General features: G+C 44.4%; 2 protein-coding genes across 4 annotated transcripts; both read right to left on the bottom strand.

Moving 5' to 3' along the window:
* LOC133480999 (UV excision repair protein RAD23 homolog B-like) lies at nt 1-11,260 on the bottom strand. Of its 2 annotated transcripts, XM_061779835.1 has the most exons (12): nt 11,119-11,260; nt 10,867-10,970; nt 9,218-10,645; nt 6,802-6,883; nt 6,638-6,717; nt 5,141-5,487; nt 4,138-4,184; nt 3,925-4,052; nt 3,024-3,153; nt 1,705-1,886; nt 1,465-1,620; nt 1-297 (listed from the first exon to the last, which is right to left on the bottom strand). In XM_061779835.1, the coding sequence occupies exons 3-12, from the start codon at nt 9,284-9,286 to the stop codon at nt 184-186; spliced, it is 1,335 nt and encodes a 444-aa protein (XP_061635819.1). In that variant the 5' UTR covers nt 9,287-10,645; nt 10,867-10,970; nt 11,119-11,260; the 3' UTR covers nt 1-183. The 2 variants fall into 2 exon arrangements, with proteins under 2 accessions (XP_061635819.1, XP_061635820.1); XM_061779836.1 differs by lacking the exons at nt 6,638-6,717; nt 11,119-11,260 and having other exon boundaries at nt 9,218-11,080.
* Nucleotides 11,217-18,608, bottom strand: LOC133481000 (calreticulin-like). 2 transcript variants are annotated; one of them, XM_061779838.1, is made up of 9 exons: nt 18,430-18,607; nt 16,992-17,093; nt 16,427-16,630; nt 16,189-16,283; nt 15,314-15,523; nt 12,371-12,484; nt 12,159-12,302; nt 11,992-12,084; nt 11,217-11,840 (listed from the first exon to the last, which is right to left on the bottom strand). In XM_061779838.1, the coding sequence occupies exons 1-9, from the start codon at nt 18,512-18,514 to the stop codon at nt 11,685-11,687; spliced, it is 1,203 nt and encodes a 400-aa protein (XP_061635822.1). In that variant the 5' UTR covers nt 18,515-18,607; the 3' UTR covers nt 11,217-11,684. The 2 variants fall into 2 exon arrangements, with proteins under 2 accessions (XP_061635822.1, XP_061635823.1); XM_061779839.1 differs by having other exon boundaries at nt 11,683-11,836; nt 18,430-18,608.
* Nucleotides 18,609-18,648: the final 40 nt, after the last annotated feature.

Raw genomic sequence — 18,648 nt, 5'->3', positions numbered from 1 at the left:
AACTATGAATGGTGACATTTATTCAAGATTTGCAATCAATCAATCAATCAATCAATCGCAATGCTGCTCCTGCGCACACAAAAAACAACCAAAGGCTGGTGGCGTGTGAAGGAGACAGCGCTTTCGACATACGACTGGGGGTAACAAAACCAAACCAAACCAAAAAAAAAAAAAAAAAATGAACTACTCGTCATCCCAGGCTTGCTGCAGCAGGAAGTTGGCGGCCAAGTTCTCGTTCTTCTCGCAGGCGAAGTACGCCTGAATGACCAAACCCTCGGGGAAGCCCAGCGCTTTTAACTGAAACACAAGCACACGTACGCACGCTGACTTACATGCTTACGCAACACGCGGACTAAAGATTTCGGGCAGAAAATGACGACGCGTCGACGTCGGTCACGGAAAAATATCATATCTTCATTGCCTGATGTATTTTAAAAAGGCATTTTAAAAGGCAAACTTTCCTGTTTAAGCAATAATGTATTTATTTTTTTCAATGAGAAAATCATTGACCTAATGTAGGCTTTTATAGTTTTTTTAGTGGCAAAACCACATTTTCATAGTCCAATGTTGGCTTTTCATGACATATTGGATTTACATGGTAAACTAGACTCATCAAGCAGAGCAAAAAAAAAAAAAAAAAAAAGAGCCATTTTAAGGCTTAATATCATATTTGGTTTTATTGTTGAGTGGTTCTCAAACTTTTGGCATCAAGTACCACTTCAAAAAATATGAAGTACCATCAGAACGGCCAACGTTAAAAATAGTCCAAAAAATACAGCGGCTCAGATTTGAGTCCTAAGAGCACATTTCCTGTACCCAAGGTAAATACAACTGAACACTACTTAAAACAATGTACCGTACTTGAGAAGTTAAGAAGGTACTTGAAAAGTAAAAAAAAAAAAAAAATTGACATGATTTAAAGTCGTCATGACAACATTTAAAGTCGACAGGACGGTATTTTTTTTTTATTCTGATGTTTATTGAAAATGCAGCCGGACACAAACGGGTTTTTCGGCTTGATGTCTCATCACGAATACTTTACATCGCGTCCTGTCCACTTGAAATGTCATTATGACGATTTGAAATCACGTCTCTGCTCTTTTTTCCTCTCTCACGAGGTGACCCTCGTAGCTTCATTCCAAAATGTATGATTGTATTTCATGTTTGAAATGTTGCCACTTTGAAAGAATCGCCGAGTTGAATACAATTCGCGTAGCAGACTGAGAACCGCCTGGCTAGGCAATAGAACATTTTTCATGAAGCTTTCTGTGACCAAATAGTGTTAAAGTTGAACAATATTACATTTACATGAAAAACATCCTGTTTAAGCAAAATATCTTTCATATAAATGGCAAAATAAGACAAATGTAATGTTTTTGTGGTTTAATGTAGCTTCTTTGTGAGCAAATAGCGAATTAGTGGCTTGACATTTGATGTGTGTTTCAGCAAAGCTTCTTTACTGACCCTCTCGATGGCCTCCTTCTCCTGCGGCGTGACCTGGATGTAGTTGGCACGGGACGACGCCCGCGGCTCGGCGGCACCCTCGCCCCCTCCGCCGCCTCCGCTGCCCTGAGGCTCGTTGAGCATCTGGACAAATCTCTCCTGGTGCTGCGTGATTTGCTGCACGGCAACAAAAGACGAGGCGAGGCGTAAGACCAAGCGGCCGCCCGCGTTCGGGTGTCGGCGGGCGTTCGGGGTTCCGACCTGCAGAAGCTGCGGGTTGTCGCGGCCCAGCTGCTGCAGCAGCGCGGGCAGCAGGGCCGGGTTCTGCTGGATGATCTGACGCATCTGCTGGAACTGAGGCTGGTTCCTCAGGAACTCAAGCGGGTTCCGCGTGGACGGCGAGCCGCCGCCCCCGCCGCCGCCGCCGCCCGACGACGACAGGCCTGACGGGAGAAGAACCCCACAACTGTCTTCAATTACAGTCAGCCCCGCCTATTTGCACTTGGCTATTCACCTAATTGTGTTTTTGGCGTCCTCTCCGAAACACTCAAGATGGCGCCAAAGCTATGGCAAATAAGTAGCAGACTGGCACCTTGACTTAAGAGCTGAATTCATTTCCCTGAACAAGCGTGTAAGTAATTCTTTGAACTTGTATATCAAATCAATGTTTCCCCATTGAAAAGAATTGAAAATGCCATTAATCCGTGCCAACATAGTCGCGGTTCGGCATTCACAAATTCGCTGATTCTTTTTGGGAACAGATCCTGCGTTATTTGCGGCAAAACTCAAGTCTTCGAGAATTTCTGTAACGTAGCAAAACAAGTCCCACAAATATTTTGTTTTTAAATTTTCATGTCGAAAGAAGAAGTCACCGACATGGTGCTCAAGGGCACCGGGCAGCCCCCGAGGACCACTTGGGGAGCCCGCGGGCCTCTTCTAAAAATTGCTCACCGGTGATGGGACATTGTGATTTTCTAGGAATGTGGTATAAGTGATCATTTGAAAATGTGAACACTGGCAGAGATCAATAGAAATAAAGTGTTGTTGCTTTAGTACCTATCAGCGACCCACCTTTGGGTCCCGACCCACCAGTTGAGAATCACTGGTCCAAAGTATTGATGATATTTGTTGAATTCATTTCACTAATTTCTTTGAGACAACAAACGGTTACGGTTGGCAGGAAGTTGTCCGCTCAACCAAACTTCCATGGCGGAAGACAGAAGGCTGCTTGCTCATCCAATCCCAAACGTAACAGCAGCCACGTTAGACTGGCGATCGACAGTGAGCGGGAGAGAATCGACGGCGTACACGGCGGTGCCCGCGTCCGCTTCGGCTCGTGATCGTTTTGCCAAGCTAGGACTAAATGGGGAATCAAAACCAGTGGAATCCGGAACAACAGCTCAGCTGAAGATCGCCAAACGTATCTGCGAGCGCCAGCTCGTGTCGTCGCCGCTTGGATGGAACGCCCGGTAAACACAGACGACCGTTCGAGCACCGCTACATGTGTCTTTTGCCATCGGACAGCAACGCACAAAATCAGCACACCGAAAAAAGGCCACGCGTTGTGTTTTTGCACATACGTTCGGCGTCCGCCGCCGGCGGCGTCTGCGTAGCGGGGGCCAGGGTGGCCGCGGGGACCAGGGCGGCCGCGGGGTCCGACGGAGCGTCCCGAAGAGCCGGCGCGTCGCCGGCCTCAGTGGCGGGGAGACCCTGTGGCATACAAACGTGGCATACACCCGTGGGTGGGCAAAGTCCAAGGATATTTGTTCCAATCATTTTGCGGGTTTCTTCCTACAATTGCGTGATTAAAATATATTGTAATGTTTTTATTAAGACATAATTGCTAAAGAAACACACATACATGAATAAAATGAGAATATTTTACATAAAATGAATTATTTTATTACAGTATATTAAAATGTATATTGATATTTTAATTTTACATTTCAACTCTTAAAATCTAGGTTTATTTCAATTATAATTAAAATCAACTATACAATTATATTAAACAATTGAATTATTTTAATGTAATGTAATTGTAAAATAAAATATTTTTTTTCTTTTCTTTTTTTTTTTTTTATAAATACTACCAATATAGCCCTCTATTTTTTATTTTAAACCATCATGAGCCATTTAAAAAAATATTACATTTATATAATTTCTTTTAAATGATCCATTTTACATATACACCTGCACATCTGTGATGAGATTTGATTATTGTATTGCCTAAAATAACATAACATAATTATCATTCATCAATTATACATACTTGTAATTAAATTCAAACAAATAAAAAAAACAAATAATTGTATTATTTTTAAATACAAAATATATTGGTTGTAACAAATATATATTGTATAATTTAAAATAGTATATCTTCCATATTTTATGTTGACATATTAACAAATATTTACCTTTTCTAAAACTGTTCATTAATAAGAGGTCCTGATTATTTCATAACGAAAAGTAGGAAGCGCTCACGGTGAGCAAATACTCGACGGCGCGGTCCGGGTTGTTGTAGCTGGCCCGCAGCGCCGAGACCACGGCCTCGCGTTCGTAGCCCATGGACATGATCTCCGACACCAGGTTCTCGTAGGCCTGGCCCGTCACTGCCACAACCACAACCACAACCGCGAAGAGTCAACACGGGGTTTTTTGTTTGGCGTGCACTTTACGGATCGGTCGGCAACTTACCGAGAATGGACGCCGCCTCCTCCAGCAGGCCGAGCTCGTCCGCCAGGCTGACAAACGCAAACAAACAAATTCATCGAGCGGCAGTGCCATTTATTTAACTGGCAAATACTACAAACGTACACTTCCGTGGCTTTTTAGCTACGTGATAAAGTCCCGTCTGAATTGAGAGTTGCGAGACTTCAGTGCGGTACTGCATTTTGCCACAACATGCAGCGGATTTAACCGTTTAATAGCCACCGTGCTATATAGCGGTCGAGTACGTTTCCCGTGTCACTCGTTCACTGGAAGTTGAGGCATCTCACACGCTGACAGAGTGCGTATTTGTACGATATAAACAGAATATGTGTCGCGATGGTGACAAAAGATGACGCAACGCAGTTGACGGGGCGAACGGCGAACGCCATGTAAAAACGACGTTATTGGGAGGATCTCGACAAACCAATCAAAATGCTCGAAAACGGCTGAAGATAGCTTTGAAAATGGCTGGCAGTGAAGGAGTTAAGAGCAAGAAGAGGAGGCAGAGAAGGCCCCCAACAAAGCTTCAGCAGCAGGTGTTCTATCCCACGGAGCAGCGAGAATCGATGCCTGAGATTAATGTTGTATGCGCTCTTTGCACGTGTTGCTGCTCCATGTTCGTTTAAATCCTTGGAAGATTTAGATGTATTGAAACAGTTATGCTCATTCCCATTAGCCCATCTATGGCATTTCTCATTCTAGGTCAGCATTTAGCTACGGACAGACTTTCGTTAGACAAAATGACATGGTTTGGTTGAACATTTCGCCGTTGAAATATAAAATGTTGAATTGTCTTGTTTCGTTTGTCAGTTTTATAGTCAACTGGGCTTGACAAATAAACAGCTTGAAGCAAGCACACTGTGCCTCGTAGTCGAGAACTTTTGTGTTTCCGCAAAGTAATGTTACCCATTACATTTATTTTCTTTTAAAAAAAAATAAAAAATTAAAAATAAATTAAAAAAAAAAGGCTCACGCTTCCGGGTCTCACCTCGAAGCTGACGAATGGACGGACGCTCGACTTCCCGCTTCCTCCGTCGGCGTGTCTTCGGCCTTGTCCGGGTCCGCCGTGACTGTCGAAGGGGCGGCGGCGGGGTCTTTGGCGGCGGCCGACGGCGGAGACGCGTCTTCGGGAGAAGTGGTGGGGGTGTTCTCCGGGGCGGGCGGCGGGGGCGGCGCTTCCGACGACTGCGTGCCGGCGGGGGCTTCTTCTGTCGGGACGCGCACCGAGGAGGATGAAGATGATGAGGACGGCTCTGTCGTTGAGGAGGAAGAGAGGGGCGGCGCTGATTGGTGGGACGACTTTGGGGAGCTTTGAGGGGCGGGGGCTGTTTTGGGCTACAAACAAAGAGAAGCGAATGTCAATGTTTGGAAAAAAAAAAAAAACGATGACAATTACATTTGTCCCTCCCTTTATTTGAAGGAGACATATTGTTCATTTTTTTCCCACAAATTAATTTTTTTTTTAATAACATTTGTGACTTTTTGTTAAAATCCACAAAGGAAAAAGAATGATAACACACTCTGCTTCAAATCACTCGGCTTTGGGGGCGTGGGTCAGTCTCATGCAGCGGTTTTTGTTATGGCGACAATGGAAAATTGCTTATTATTCTGCCATTCCTAGTTAATTCAACTAACCAATTATTTGATAAAATAGGTTAAAAACATTTAAAATGCTAACGTGTATAGAAAATATGTACAACTGTATTATTTTAACCATAAATTAAGAATGTATTAATTATTTTAAAAATTGTATTCTAATTTCATTAGAATCAATCAGCCATTTAATTACAGTTTAAATAATGTAAATATGTATGTAAATGACAAATTCATTTTAATTTTATTATTTATAATTTAATTATAACTAACAAATTACAAATAATTAAACATTGTTTGTAATCTTATAAAGTGCATGTAAAATAGCTTTAGTAAAAAAATAATTGAACTTTTTAAATTATCTTAAGAATTTAAGTATAATTAACCAATTATTTAATAAGTCACCTCTTTAAATATTAAAATGATGTAAAATATATAAAAGTTTTTATAGAGTAAAACAAAGAAATTCTTTCAATTTTTTAAAATATGTTCTTTCAGTTCCTTTAATACAATAAAACTAAAAAAATAACGTAAAATTGTTTATTTGATTATTATTTAGTAGAGCATCAGTAATAATAAAAAATAATAATCAATACATTGCAACTGGCCAATTTCAGGAAAGAAATAAAAAATAAAATGTAAACTACTGTTTATTGATGTAACTTAATGAAAAAAATAAGACATGCATTTTAACTGACCAATTTTCGGGGAGGGAAAAAAAAATAACTTTTTTTTTTTTTTTTAAATATAAAAGAAAATCGAAATTAGTGCACCAAATATGACAGGACGGCTTATTGAAATGGAGCAGCCCGTACTTGGCTGTACTTTGTCCCCTGGCGATTAAAACATATTTCATATATATACAAAAAGCAGCCAAAAAAGCCCTTTTGACCTTGGTGACCATGACCACCACAAAGTTCTTCTCGCTGATGTTGTATTCTTTCAGCGCCGTGTCATCGTTCAGGATTTTCCCTGCCACCGAGGAGAAGTTACGTGAGCAGCGGAACACTTTTTTTTTTTTTTTTTCCCCCCATTTTGACGAGCGGCGTCCATCACCTGCGTAGATGAGCTTTTGTCCCGCGACGGGAAACGCATCTTTTCCTCGCTCCTCCGCGATTCTCTCCTTCAACACTTTCACCTGACAAACACAAAAGAACAACTTTCAAGCTGGAAATGAAGATCATTCAACACAATGCTTGAGATGGCATATGGCTGCGTGTTCTTTTAATCCATTTGATCTGTGAAATGAGAAATTCAGTTTTTTTTCTGTCAATCGGAAAGAGTTCCCAGGTGTCACTCTTATAACAGATCTGTGGCACGGTTTTGTCAAAGAACCCCAAGGATCAAATACTGCGCACATATTGCTACAGCTTTCGTTACCATGGCAACCAGTGGGCTGGATCTCATTTAGCAGTCCACTCCTCCATCTTTGGCGGGCTTTTTTGCTTCCACACCGAACACGCAATTTTTTTCCATCTAAATTTTGTCCGTTTTCGAACATCCGCTTGGTTTTCGGAGAAAAAAAGAAAAAGAAAAAGAAAAAAGAAAAAAAAACTGATAGCGACGGCCATTCATTTCCTGGAATCGATGCGTGTTCATCCGAGGCATTTGGTAAGTCTGTAAGTATCAAGGGTTCAATAGACGGCAAGGCGAGCGTTTATGCACAATAAAGGCAATAACAAGCCTCCCAGTCAGCACTGGCAATGTTGGCAAAAGTCAAACCTTCAAAATAAAAGCATACAGTATAATAAGAGTTGCACCGCACTTTCTTGGGCCCCGTGGTGGCTTATTTTGCATCTCTGGTCAAGTAGTGTAGCAGTGTGGTGCATTTCATGTCCAAACAAAAACACACGCAAGCCCCATGTAGGCAACTCAGCCAAACATTGTTATTACATTATTAAATTGCTAAATTGGAATATTTGTTTCATGAAATTGTATTCATTTATTCCCTATCCTGTTCATTTGGTCACATTTCTCTTGGCTGAACTGCTTCCACCAGGCATATGTAGATATTCAAAACCATTTATTTATTTATTTACTTTGTTTGTCCAATCACATTTGAGCCCCCCATGAGTTGCCGTGCTAATGTAATCTGCCCAGGACCTTTACAATCAGATGTGCCGCTGGCATGTGTAACTTGAACTATACAGTATTAGCAAGGACACATTTCTTGAACCAGTCACATTTGAAATTCACCCGCACAGGGCCAGAGCGCTTTTTTTTTTTTTTTCCTGTCCTCTGATTGGTTTGTCAGAGCAAAAATTGTTACAGCCAAGGTCTAGCAAAACATGTTGGTACTGATCTGCACACGTTAAAACATTTAATAATCCGTTTTTCTGGTGAGCATGATGTTCTATTTACATTTTTATATATGTTTTTGTGATGTTAATTGTGAACCGCTCCAGATGATTTTTCTATTGTACAAAAACATGTAGTAAAGTACATTTTTCATATGTTCCCGTTATGAAGCTCATTCAACATAACTGTTGACATGCTAAATGTTCTTCCGTTTGCTTTTTCTTCCCTGTGAAACTATTTTAAGAATTCATATTACGACAGCCATCGCTGTGCTATTTATAGCTCAGTGGGATTTAGGAATGGGTGGAATGACTTTGTTTTTATTTTTTTAGTGGCATTTATTTTATTTGTTCCGAGTTCTACCCTTTTCCATGTGTTGCTTCGTTGTTTTCAGCAGCTCATCTTTCCGTAGATGCAAGCAGTTGCGTCTAGTGTCTTCTCTCCGTGGATTTGTTTAAAGCCTTTCGGGCTAAAATAACTTCTGTTGTGTTACCATGAGTGTAACATACACATTAGTGCAGTTAAGGGACGTCAAATATGGTTTAAAATGCAAATATGAAAGGCTTTGGATGCACAAACAATGAGGAATCTTGCACAGTCATTGACTGACATCGAGAAGCGTAAATCTTCATCCGCAGCAACACTTTCGTTCGGCGTTTTTCAAACTACAACAGCACCCGACTCGTTCTGAGTGCTATTATTTTAAACTGTACAGCAAAACTGTTACGAACGTTGTACTGTGATACTATAATATTCATAATATACATTTGCCCTTAAGGAATCGAAGAAACAAAGCGTAGTGCGAATTAGAACGCGAAGCATTTTTATTTTGAAGGAAATCGACGCATGCACCGCTGTGACTTGGGTTAGCTTGACTCGAGGCTACGAGTCAGAGCGCAGGTGACTTGAGGTCCCCCAAACACGTCGACTGGTGTCCCCTCCCCTCACAAACCTTGAATTATCCCCCACTCAAAAAAACAAAACAAAAAAACGACACCTAAAGAGCTTTTAAGCCCCAGTTAACCAGAATTACGCCGCGGCTAGGCTAGGCTAGGCTACCACAACCATATGCTACAAGCTAGCCCGCGGGTCCGGTGGGGTTCCGGTTCGGTCCCGGCCGCCGCCGCCGCCACCGCCGTCGTCGTGTTTACTTCCTCGAGCAACTTTCACTCACCGTCTCCTCGGCGTCGATGTGGATTTTAAACGTCTGCTGCTGGAGCGTCCTCAGCGTCACCGTCAGCATCCTGCCAGCCGCTCGAGCTCGAAATACACACGAGAGAGGAGGGGGGAACAAACAAACTCCTTTCACACTTCACATTCGCTCTGTGTTCGTCTTTCTCGACTACTGAAGAGTCGGAGTTTTAAGCGCACAAGTGGACTCTGTGAGTGACTCAGCGGTCTGACTCAATGGAAGCCGGCCGGGGCACAAGGGCGCCCTCTAGCAGGCCGCGGGGTAGAATGGCAGGAACACGGTGGCTTCACGGACGGTGGGAAGTAAGAGAACCCAGCGAGAGCTGATGGCCACTCCGACCTGAAACGCATGTCGTCACGCTGTGCTGGCGGAACATGGCAGCAAAGTTTCATGACCCGTCACACTCCGAAACTTTAATAACCCCAAGATGTTCAGAAATTCAGCCAGTTCGACTTAGCAACGTGAAATTTGGTGGACATGTCTGTCATGAGTTGACCCACAAAAGAGTCTCCAAAATCCAACTTTCCTTTTCTATCCTTTCCGAGCGAGATGAATTCCTAAAATGCTTCGGGAAGGTGCCTCCATGCCAGCGACCCACAATCCTTCCAACTGCAATATTTCAAGCGACTGACCACTGACGAAGTTTACAGACTACACAAAGACGCTCGACAGTTGCACGCTAGAGACTTCTAAAAAATGATTTCATCCAACTTTTACTTCATTAAACAAACATGCATCAAGAATACAATGTTAGTGAATGTTAGCCTCAACAATTGTAAGATTAATATTGCGCACAGAGAAGACACAAGAGCTGTAAACACCAAATATCCTAAGATGAAGAAACGTGCGAGGGATGAAACTTCGAGTGCAAGAGAAAAAGGACAACAAATGAAGAAGAAAAGAAGCAAGCTCGACTTCATTTTCAGGATTTATTCCGAAAAGAGAAGAAAGAAGCAGGATCGCCTGCAGGGGGCGATATAGCACCAGCGGCCGAAAGGCAGACGCACGCGCCCTCCATTTCCGTGCTGGAGCCCATCCCGGCTACCTTCGGGCGAGAGGCGGCGACGCCCTCAACTGGTCGCCAGAGTGTCGCATTGCAAAAACACACACGAGCACATCGAGCCAACGTTTCCATGGCTTTTGCAGTAAAGCTCCGAATATATTCTTTCACTTCATGTTAGCATCTTTACCTTTTTTGTTGTACAAACGCTCTACGTGGGTAGAATCTGTCAAGCAGGAATTTTCCCAAGCGCCCAAGCTCGAGATTCAAATCAGCAATACTCGCCGTGGTTTGAAGTTAACATTTGCAGGCGTTCTCCGAAGGTGACAAAAAAAGTCCGTTTCGCTCAGCGACGTGAGATTCGGTTGACATTTCTATCACGGATAGACGAAAGGCTCCAGAAGCCAGGTCTGAAAAGACACCCGAAGTCGGCCATTTTGGTTTCAAGCTGCCACTTTAGTGCGCTCCAAAGAAACTCATAAGCGCCTGAGCTTTAGTTACAAATCCTGTTGAGTTAGCTTTCTACGCTGATTCCAGAATGTTTCTCGCACGGCCATTTTTTTTTCTCCCCGGCAAAATCCCACTGATTCCCGCTGTACTTGACTTGGCAGCGGATTCCAATCGCACTCACCTACGGCACCCGAGAGGCGCGTGCGGCGCCCGATCGGTCGCCGCGATCGACGTCTGCATACAGAAAGCTAGCAGAGTAGGAATGCTGAGGATTGGCGCCGCATCCTTTGAAAAACACGACAGTGTTAAATGTACATTGTTTCTTTCATATTTCATTGTATGTCAATATTTGAAAAGTTTTGGAAAACAAGAATAGCATTTTTTTTTTTCCCCCCCCCCAAGAAATCAGGGATCTATAGTTCAACAACTTGACCTGATCGAGGAAAAACTGAGAGCAGTTTTGCATTCCGCACCCAAAAATGAGCTCAACAAAAATGCTGTTCCGCAGGACCAAAAAAAAAAAAGCTCGTGTCAGATTGTTGAGGCGTGTCAGTTTATTCGTAGAAGTCCAAAAGCAACGTCGAGGACCAGTGGGGGGAACGGTCATACGTTTAAACACACGCAGGCGGAAAACGAAGAAGAAGAACGTTGGACTTTCAAGTGTAAAATCAAGACGAGACAAAATAAGAACAAAATCTCTTATCGACTTCATGAATGATGCACACGCGCGCGCGCGCGCACACACACACACACACACACACACACACACACAAACTGGCTGCGCAAGAACTCCAACAGTCAAAGCAATTGTGGTTAGCAAAAGTGCCAACGCCAGTCAGTGTGCCACGGCCGCCATTTTAGGAACACAGCAGACCTCAAAAACAAACGAAAAGTGCAAGCAGGGATGGAGGGGCCCCCCCCGCGCAACTTTTGGCCAAAAACATCGTCAAACTGTAAGCGTCAGTAGCAACTCCTCGCAACCGCCAGCCTCGTGCGCGACTACAGTTCGGTGTTTTTGATCTTATACACATCATCCTCGTCGTCGTCGTCCTCACGGTCCCCGTCATCTTCATCGTGCATCCCGTTCTTCTCCTCTTCCTCCCACTCCTTCCTCTCCAGCTCGTCCCGCTCCTCCTTCATCTTCTTCTCGGCTGCCTGGCGAGCGCAAAAGTCAACATGTTGGCATAACCTCTGCACAATGGAGGCAAGTGCCCGAGCTCAGCTGCGATAGGCTGCGGCTCGCTCGCCACCCCAAAGACGACAAACCCGATAGAAAACGGACGGATAGGTCGCGTGGCCTCGTTACCTGCGTAAGTCCCCAAGTCTGCCGGGCAAACTCTTCCGCTTCCTGGACGTCGTCGGCGATGAGGAAGTTGTCAAAGATGGTTCCGGACTTCACCTGAAGGGGGCGACACATCACTTAGCGCACAACGGTCGTCCGTTCCGGACTGCGGTCTGTGTTTCGGCACTCGCCTGCCACAGTTCCAATCCCAGCACGCCGATGTCATCGAACTTGTACATGTCAGCGTCGTAAACGTAGTCCGGGTTGGCGATCTCGGGGTGCACCCACGGGCCTTTGTAGTCGGGGTTGTCCATCTGCTTGGGCGTCCAGTCGCCCTGCGAGCGGCAACAGGCGAGGTGACGCGGCGACTGGTCGCGGCCCGGCCGGCTAGGGACGCACGTACCTTGTAGTCCGGATTGATCATCGTGCGAGGCGCCCACTTGCCGTCGAAGCCTTCGTCCCAGTCGCTCGGCTTGCGGTGCTTCGGGTCCGGGATGGTTTCCGGCTGGTCCCAGTCCTGGAAAAGCACAATTTCAATTTTCACACGGTAAAGTTAGGAGGAGCTACAAACCCCTTTCGCACCGCCAAATCCGGATTTTTCACTGCTTCTCTGTGTAAAAACCGGGATCAGGGTATGAACCTCGTCACCGATTTGGCCTGCGCAATTATCTTATGCGGCGCAACCTCGGTTTTGGTATGATTTGATTTGGGATGATTTTTAGGTTGGTTTTTTTTTTTTCGGCAAAACTTTACAATCAAAACGTGCGACTCGGCAAATTCATTTCCCGGAATTTTCGTAAGTTGCGTACAAAGGCAATAACCCTCCCGGTCTGCTCGGCAACACTCGGGGAGCATCAGTGCAACGCATCCTGTCAAAAGTCGCACCGTCACGATAAAAGCACACTCTGCTTGGCCGCCTGGTGGCTCATTCAGCAGTCGAGCAAAATAACAGTTTGAGCGCGACTGCTAAATAGGCCACCAGGGGGCCGGGCAAAGTGTGCTTTTATTTCGAAGCCCGCCTTTCGAGCGGACGTTACATCGATGTTGCCGAGCAGACCGGGAGGGTCGTTACTTGCCTGTTGAACGCTTATGACAAAAGAATCTCCCTTACCGAACTTCATTTTTGAACGTTTGGTGTGGTCGTTGCAGAATGTCAGGAATGTGGCAAGTTTCAACGTGCTAATTGGCACGAACGGGATGCGTTTGATCAGATTTAGACATTCAAGCTTTTACTGTCACACAATGATGTTAGGAAGAGCTACAAGTCCTTAACACATTTTTTTTGTGTTACATGTATTTTAATTTGTATTATATTGTGAAATATAGTCGCTAAACTTTTTGAATGACAGTCAGTAGTAATATACTGTCAGCCATTTTGTAAGTGACCGAGCAGGAAACGCTGATGTTTTTCCGAGAATGAAAAGCATTTGCACTTGTTCTAACTTGACTTGTTATTCTTGTCGATCAACTGTCGCGCGGGTGTCGTCATTTGACGAGCTCCAGGCCGAGTGGCTTGGAAGGATTTGGGGAGGAAAAAAAAAAATGGCAACGTGTGGAAGGTGAGAAAGGATTTCAAAGTGTTTGCGTTACCACTTTGAGGTGTCAATTTGGACACAATTACTTCTGTCGTTTTGTGTAAAATGGTAGAGGCCATTTAATGCTGGATCTTCTGTTACGGTCTCAATTTTGCTGGATCGTCGTGTTCCTTTGGGCTCGTCCCATTGGGGGTCGCCACAGCGCGTCATCCTTCTCCATGTCAGCCTATCTCCTGCATCCTCCTCTCCAACACCGACTGCCCTCATGTCTTCCCTCACGACATCCATCAACCTTCTCTTTGCTCTTCCTCTCGCTCTCTTGCCTGGCAGCTCCATCCTCATCATCCTTCTACCAATATACTCACCATTTGTCCTCTGGACGTGTCCGAACCATCCAGGTCTGCTCTCTCTAACTTTGTCTCCAAAACATCGAACCTTGGCTGTCCCTCTGATGAGCTCATTTCTGGTTTTCTCCAACCCGCTCAGTCCTAGAGCGAACCTCAACATCTTCATTTCCGCCACCTCCAGCTCTGCTTCCTGTTGTCTCTTCAGCGCCACTGTCTCTAATCCGTCCATCATGGCTGGCCTCGCCACTGTCTTCTAAACTTTGCCCTTCATCCCAGCAGAGACTCTTCTGTCACATAACACACCTGACACCTTCCTCCACCCGTTCCAACCTGCTTGGACCCGTTTCTTCACTTCCTGACGACACTCACCATTGCTCTGGGCGGTTGACCCCAAGTATCATCTGCGAACATCACGGTCCACGGTGATTCCAGTCTAACCTCATCTGTCAGCCTATCCATCACCACTGCAAACAGGAAGGGGCTCAGGGCTGATCCCTGATGCAGTCCCACCTCCGCCTCTGCTGCCCTCGTACATGTCCTGTATTATTCTAACATACTTCTGTGCCACTCCAGACTTCCGCATGCAGTACCACAGTTCCTTTCTGGGTACTCTGTCATAGGCTTTCTCTAGATCTACAAAGACACAATGTGGCTCCTTCTGACCTTCTCTGTACTTTTCCATCAACATCCTCAAGGCAAATAATGCATGTGTGGTACTCTTTCTAGGCATGAAACCATGCCGTTGCTCGCAAATACTCACTTCTGTCCTGAGTCTAGCCTCCACTACTCTTTCCCATGACTTCATTGTGTGGCTCATCAACTTGATTCCTCTATCGTCCCTACAGCTCTGCACATCACCCTGGTTGTTAAAAATGGGCACCGGCACACTTCTCCTCCATTCCTCAGGCATCTTCTCACCCGCTAGAATTCTATTGAACAAGCTGATCAAAAACTCCACAGCCACCTCTCCTAGATGCTTCCATACCACCACAGGACTGTGATCAGGACCCGCTGCCTTTCCATTTTTCATCCTCTTTAATGCCTTTCTAACTTCCCCCTTACTAATCATTGCCACTTCCTGGTCCACCACACTTGCCTCTTCTACTCTCCCTTCTCTCTCATTTTCCTCATTCATCAACTCCTCGAAGTATTCTTTCCATCTCGCGAGCACACTGCTGGCACCTGTCAACATATTTCCATCTCTAACCTTAATCACCCTAACCTGCTGCACATCCTTCCCATCTCTATCCCTCTGTCTGGCCAGCTTGTAGAGATCCTTTTCCAGACTACTGACCAATAAAAAAAAACAAAAAACCAAAAAGGCGTTTTCACGCTTTTTAGCCTCCTGTTGATGTTTTATATGGATGCCAGGATTTTGATGTTCCCGCACATGAGGTAGTATCGGAGCGGAACCCATTTTTCTGGGTTCCGTGCCTGCGAAAGGGCCAGAACGCGGCACGGTACCTCAGGCTTGGTGTCGGCGGGGTCGTCGACGGCGGCGCGGTCATCCCAGTCGACGGGCTTGCTGGCCAGGGGGTCTTTGAGGGTCCGGGGGGGCAGCAGGTCCCAGTCGTCCTCCAGCGAGCCCGCCGCCGCCTCCCGGTTGTCGATCTTCACCTGGTACGTTTGGTCCGGACGCAGCACCAGCGTGTACACGTGGCTCAGCTCGTCGTCCTGCTCGTGAAAACAAGTTGCCATTTTGTCAAGGAGAAAAGTCACCATTTTTGATGAGAAAATGCTGTCATTCTTTTCTAAAAGAAAGACGTCCAAGAAAGACGGACAGAAAAATATTTTATTCCTCTCAGAAAAAGTCGTAATCGTTCTGAGAAGAAACATTTTACTTTTTTCAAAAAAAGTTTAAGATGTTCTTTTTTTCCAGAGGAAAAAAGCGACTTCTTTCAAAAAACATTTTATTGTTAAATGTTTTGTTGTTGCTGTTTTCATAATAGTAGTGCTGTTTTATTTAAATAATTAAAACAGAATTAAAATATGATTTTTTTTTTCCCCCACCCAAGGTCATTCATTATTTTTTCCAGGAAAGTTGCAATTTTTCTGACATTTTGTTTCAAGAAAACAAAGTTCTCATTTTCCCACAAAGGTGAGTAAAAATTGTCTTTTTTTTTTTTTTTTTTTTTACAGATAAGTTGTAATTTTGTTGCAATCTTTCAGAGAAAAGGAAATAATTTCCCCCAGAAAAGAATGCTATTGTTTTTTTTTTTTTTTTTTTTTTTTTTTTTTAAGATTAAACAAAGTATTAATTTTTGGGAGGAAAAAAAGTTTGAGCAATTTGCCGTCCGTAAAAGGCGGTCGGTCCGATTCCGCCAGAAATGTTTGCGGACCTTGCACCGGATGTTCTTTTTGATGAGATGTCCTCGGCCCTTGTAGTTGAGGATGACGTGAACTTTCTTGTTCTTCGAGCCGCAGATGTCGGCACCTTGAAAGGCAAACACAAACCGCATGCAGCAGGTCAAAGGTCAAACCTCCGCTTTTCACAGCCAGCGTTCGGGTCGCGGAGCAGGTTTAGCCTTTCAAAGTAGGGTTTCAACTTGGGGTCGGGTTCTAAAGTCATTTGCTGACCGAACATGATGTAAAAAGGCGACTGGTCGTTCAGGCGGTTCTGGTCGAGTCGCGCGGGGAAGATTTTGACGTAGCCGCCGCCGCAGTTCAGCTTCTGTTGGTGCTTGACGCTGAACTGGATCACCAGGACTTTGCCCTCGTTGCTGAACGGCTCCATGCGGGCCGACAGCGCGTAGAAGTGGGCGTCCTCGCTCGTCTGCAAGCCTGAACGGAAAAGGCGACGCGCAAGAAAAAGAAGAGTGAGCAGTCGTTGCACAAACAGCCCTCGAAGCCTTTAATGCCACACCCAGCTGAATTTGACACCCCAAAATGACACTGTGCATTTAAAACAATCGAACATCGTCGCCTTCAGAACGGCCCGCGAGCTTAATGCTAACGTATGATGGAAAATCCCATTGAAATGCTAAATGTTAGCATTGAGAGTCGTGCTTTTAAAAGCAAACACAAACGGTGGAGCAACACATGTAGATAGATAATATAACAACACTCACGGGAATATATTTGAAAAAAACTTACTGAGTTTGGGAGAAGAAGTTTGGGTGCATTTTCGGCGGTCCCGACTCACCTTTATCGAGCTCCGCGTCACCGTAGAACTTTCCGGCGCTCAGCTCCCATTGGCCGTAATCGTCCCTGTGCTTGGACTCCACCCACCTGCTCCTCCAACTGTCTGACAAAACAAACGCACCAGATTTCATGTTTTTACTTCGGTTATGTTCAAATCCTTCGAAGGGGGAATTCAGCACAGCTAACACTTTCAAAATAAAAGACATTTTAATGTCGTCTGTGTGGACTTTGCACGTTCTCCCCGTGCCTGCATGGCTTTTCTCCGGGCACTCCGCTTTCCTCCCTCGTTGCTATCAAAGTACGACCCCCCCCCCAAAAAAAACATGATGCAGTTTTCTTCCTGAAGTTGCTCTCCATTTTATATTAAAAAAAACCATACTTATTTCATACAATTTGACATTTACTTATTTTGTCTGCAAAAATAAATGTAAGTAAAACAACACAGCTGTTGCCCTTCTTTGTGTGTGTGTATCTTTTTTTATTTTATTGAGAAAATAATACAAAATTCAATTCAATATTGACAGGTGTTGTGTTACTTTTTTTTTTTTTTTTTTTTATTAAAAGACTACCCTTATACAGTTTTGTTACAATTTTATTGAAAAACAAAACAGTTGTTTTTTTCTTCACGAAAGTGGGCATATATTTGTTATAAAAAAAAAATACAGTTACTCAATCAAAATGGCCTTTCTTACTGTTTAATAACTTTTATTCAAGGAAAACTGAACATTATTGCGTCCTAATTTCATCTTTGTGTTTTCTAGGGAAAGCATAAAACATTTCTGTAGACTGACGTCATGCCATATTCGTGCACGAAATCAAAAACACTATTATTAATGATCTGTAAGGGGGGGGGGGCGGAAAAAAAAGAAGGTTGTTAGTATTTGAAAGTGGTAGTTGAATAATTTGCTGTTAAAAACGTGGTCCTAAAAAAAAGGGCGACAGATGGCGAGTTTGCAAATTCCACGTTTGTCCACGCAAGTGCGATGTTCGCTTTTCTGCTGAAGTTGACATTTTGCGTGAAGTCGCGGCGGCAAACAATTTTGGGGGTGGGGGGGGGGGGGCGGGTGCTCGAGCCCAAAATATTTATACGATTAAGAGAACACATGGATTTTTGGGAACGTCAATAAAACAACTATTAAGAAAGGAGTTGACTATTCCCAAATGTCAGGTTTTTGTGAAATACAAAGTTGAGACCAAAATAGATCATTTAAAAAAAACAAAAACAAAAAGAAACTGTACAACTCAATTGAGACAAAAGCAGAGGGGAAGTAAAAATCCCAAATCAATTATGACGGGAGCATATGCACAATCCTTCCATGGACTCAAATAAATGCCCCTCAAATATCAAATGTGTGGAAATCTTATTTTGTGGCTAAATGCAGCACTGCTTTGTTTGTTCCAGTGGAGTGCGTGTGCGTGTGCGTGCGTGTGCGGCGCACCTCCGTCGAGGAACTGCTCCTTGAAGAAGATGGCGGCGTGGCCGAGCGACAGCAGCGGCAGCAGCAGGAGGGCGACGGCACTCATGGCTCCGTCCGGGCTGAACTTGGCCAAACTTGAAGACGCTCGAGCGGGGAGAGACCAGAACCGCCGTTGCGCTTTGAAGAAAATACGGAAAGCGAGCCGAGCACCTGTGGGGCCCGCGCCGATTGGCCGAACGC

Source organism: Phyllopteryx taeniolatus, chromosome 7, assembly GCF_024500385.1.
Source record: "Phyllopteryx taeniolatus isolate TA_2022b chromosome 7, UOR_Ptae_1.2, whole genome shotgun sequence".
Lineage (NCBI taxonomy): Eukaryota > Metazoa > Chordata > Actinopteri > Syngnathiformes > Syngnathidae > Phyllopteryx > Phyllopteryx taeniolatus.
Note: the sequence above shows the minus strand (reverse complement) of the source record. Positions and strands in the feature narration are given on the sequence as shown.

Excerpts from the sequence above, each read along its gene's own strand:
- LOC133480999 (XM_061779835.1), bottom strand. The coding sequence starts at position 9,286 with ATGCTGACGGTGACGCTGAGGACGCTCCAGCAGCAGACGTTTAAAATC. Across the intron at positions 6,884-9,217 it reads ACATCGACGCCGAGGAGACG|GTGAAAGTGTTGAAGGAGAG; the intron begins GTGAGTGAAAGT and ends TGTGTTTGTCAG. Across the intron at positions 4,053-4,137 it reads GGAGGCGGCGTCCATTCTCG|TGACGGGCCAGGCCTACGAG; the intron begins GTAAGTTGCCGA and ends TGGTTGTGGCAG.
- LOC133481000 (XM_061779838.1), bottom strand. The coding sequence starts at position 18,514 with ATGAGTGCCGTCGCCCTCCTGCTGCTGCCGCTGCTGTCGCTCGGCCAC. Across the intron at positions 12,485-15,313 it reads CCGCCGACACCAAGCCTGAG|GACTGGGACCAGCCGGAAAC; the intron begins GTACCGTGCCGC and ends GTGCTTTTCCAG. Across the intron at positions 12,085-12,158 it reads TGGGATTGGAACTGTGGCAG|GTGAAGTCCGGAACCATCTT; the intron begins GCGAGTGCCGAA and ends CGCCCCCTTCAG.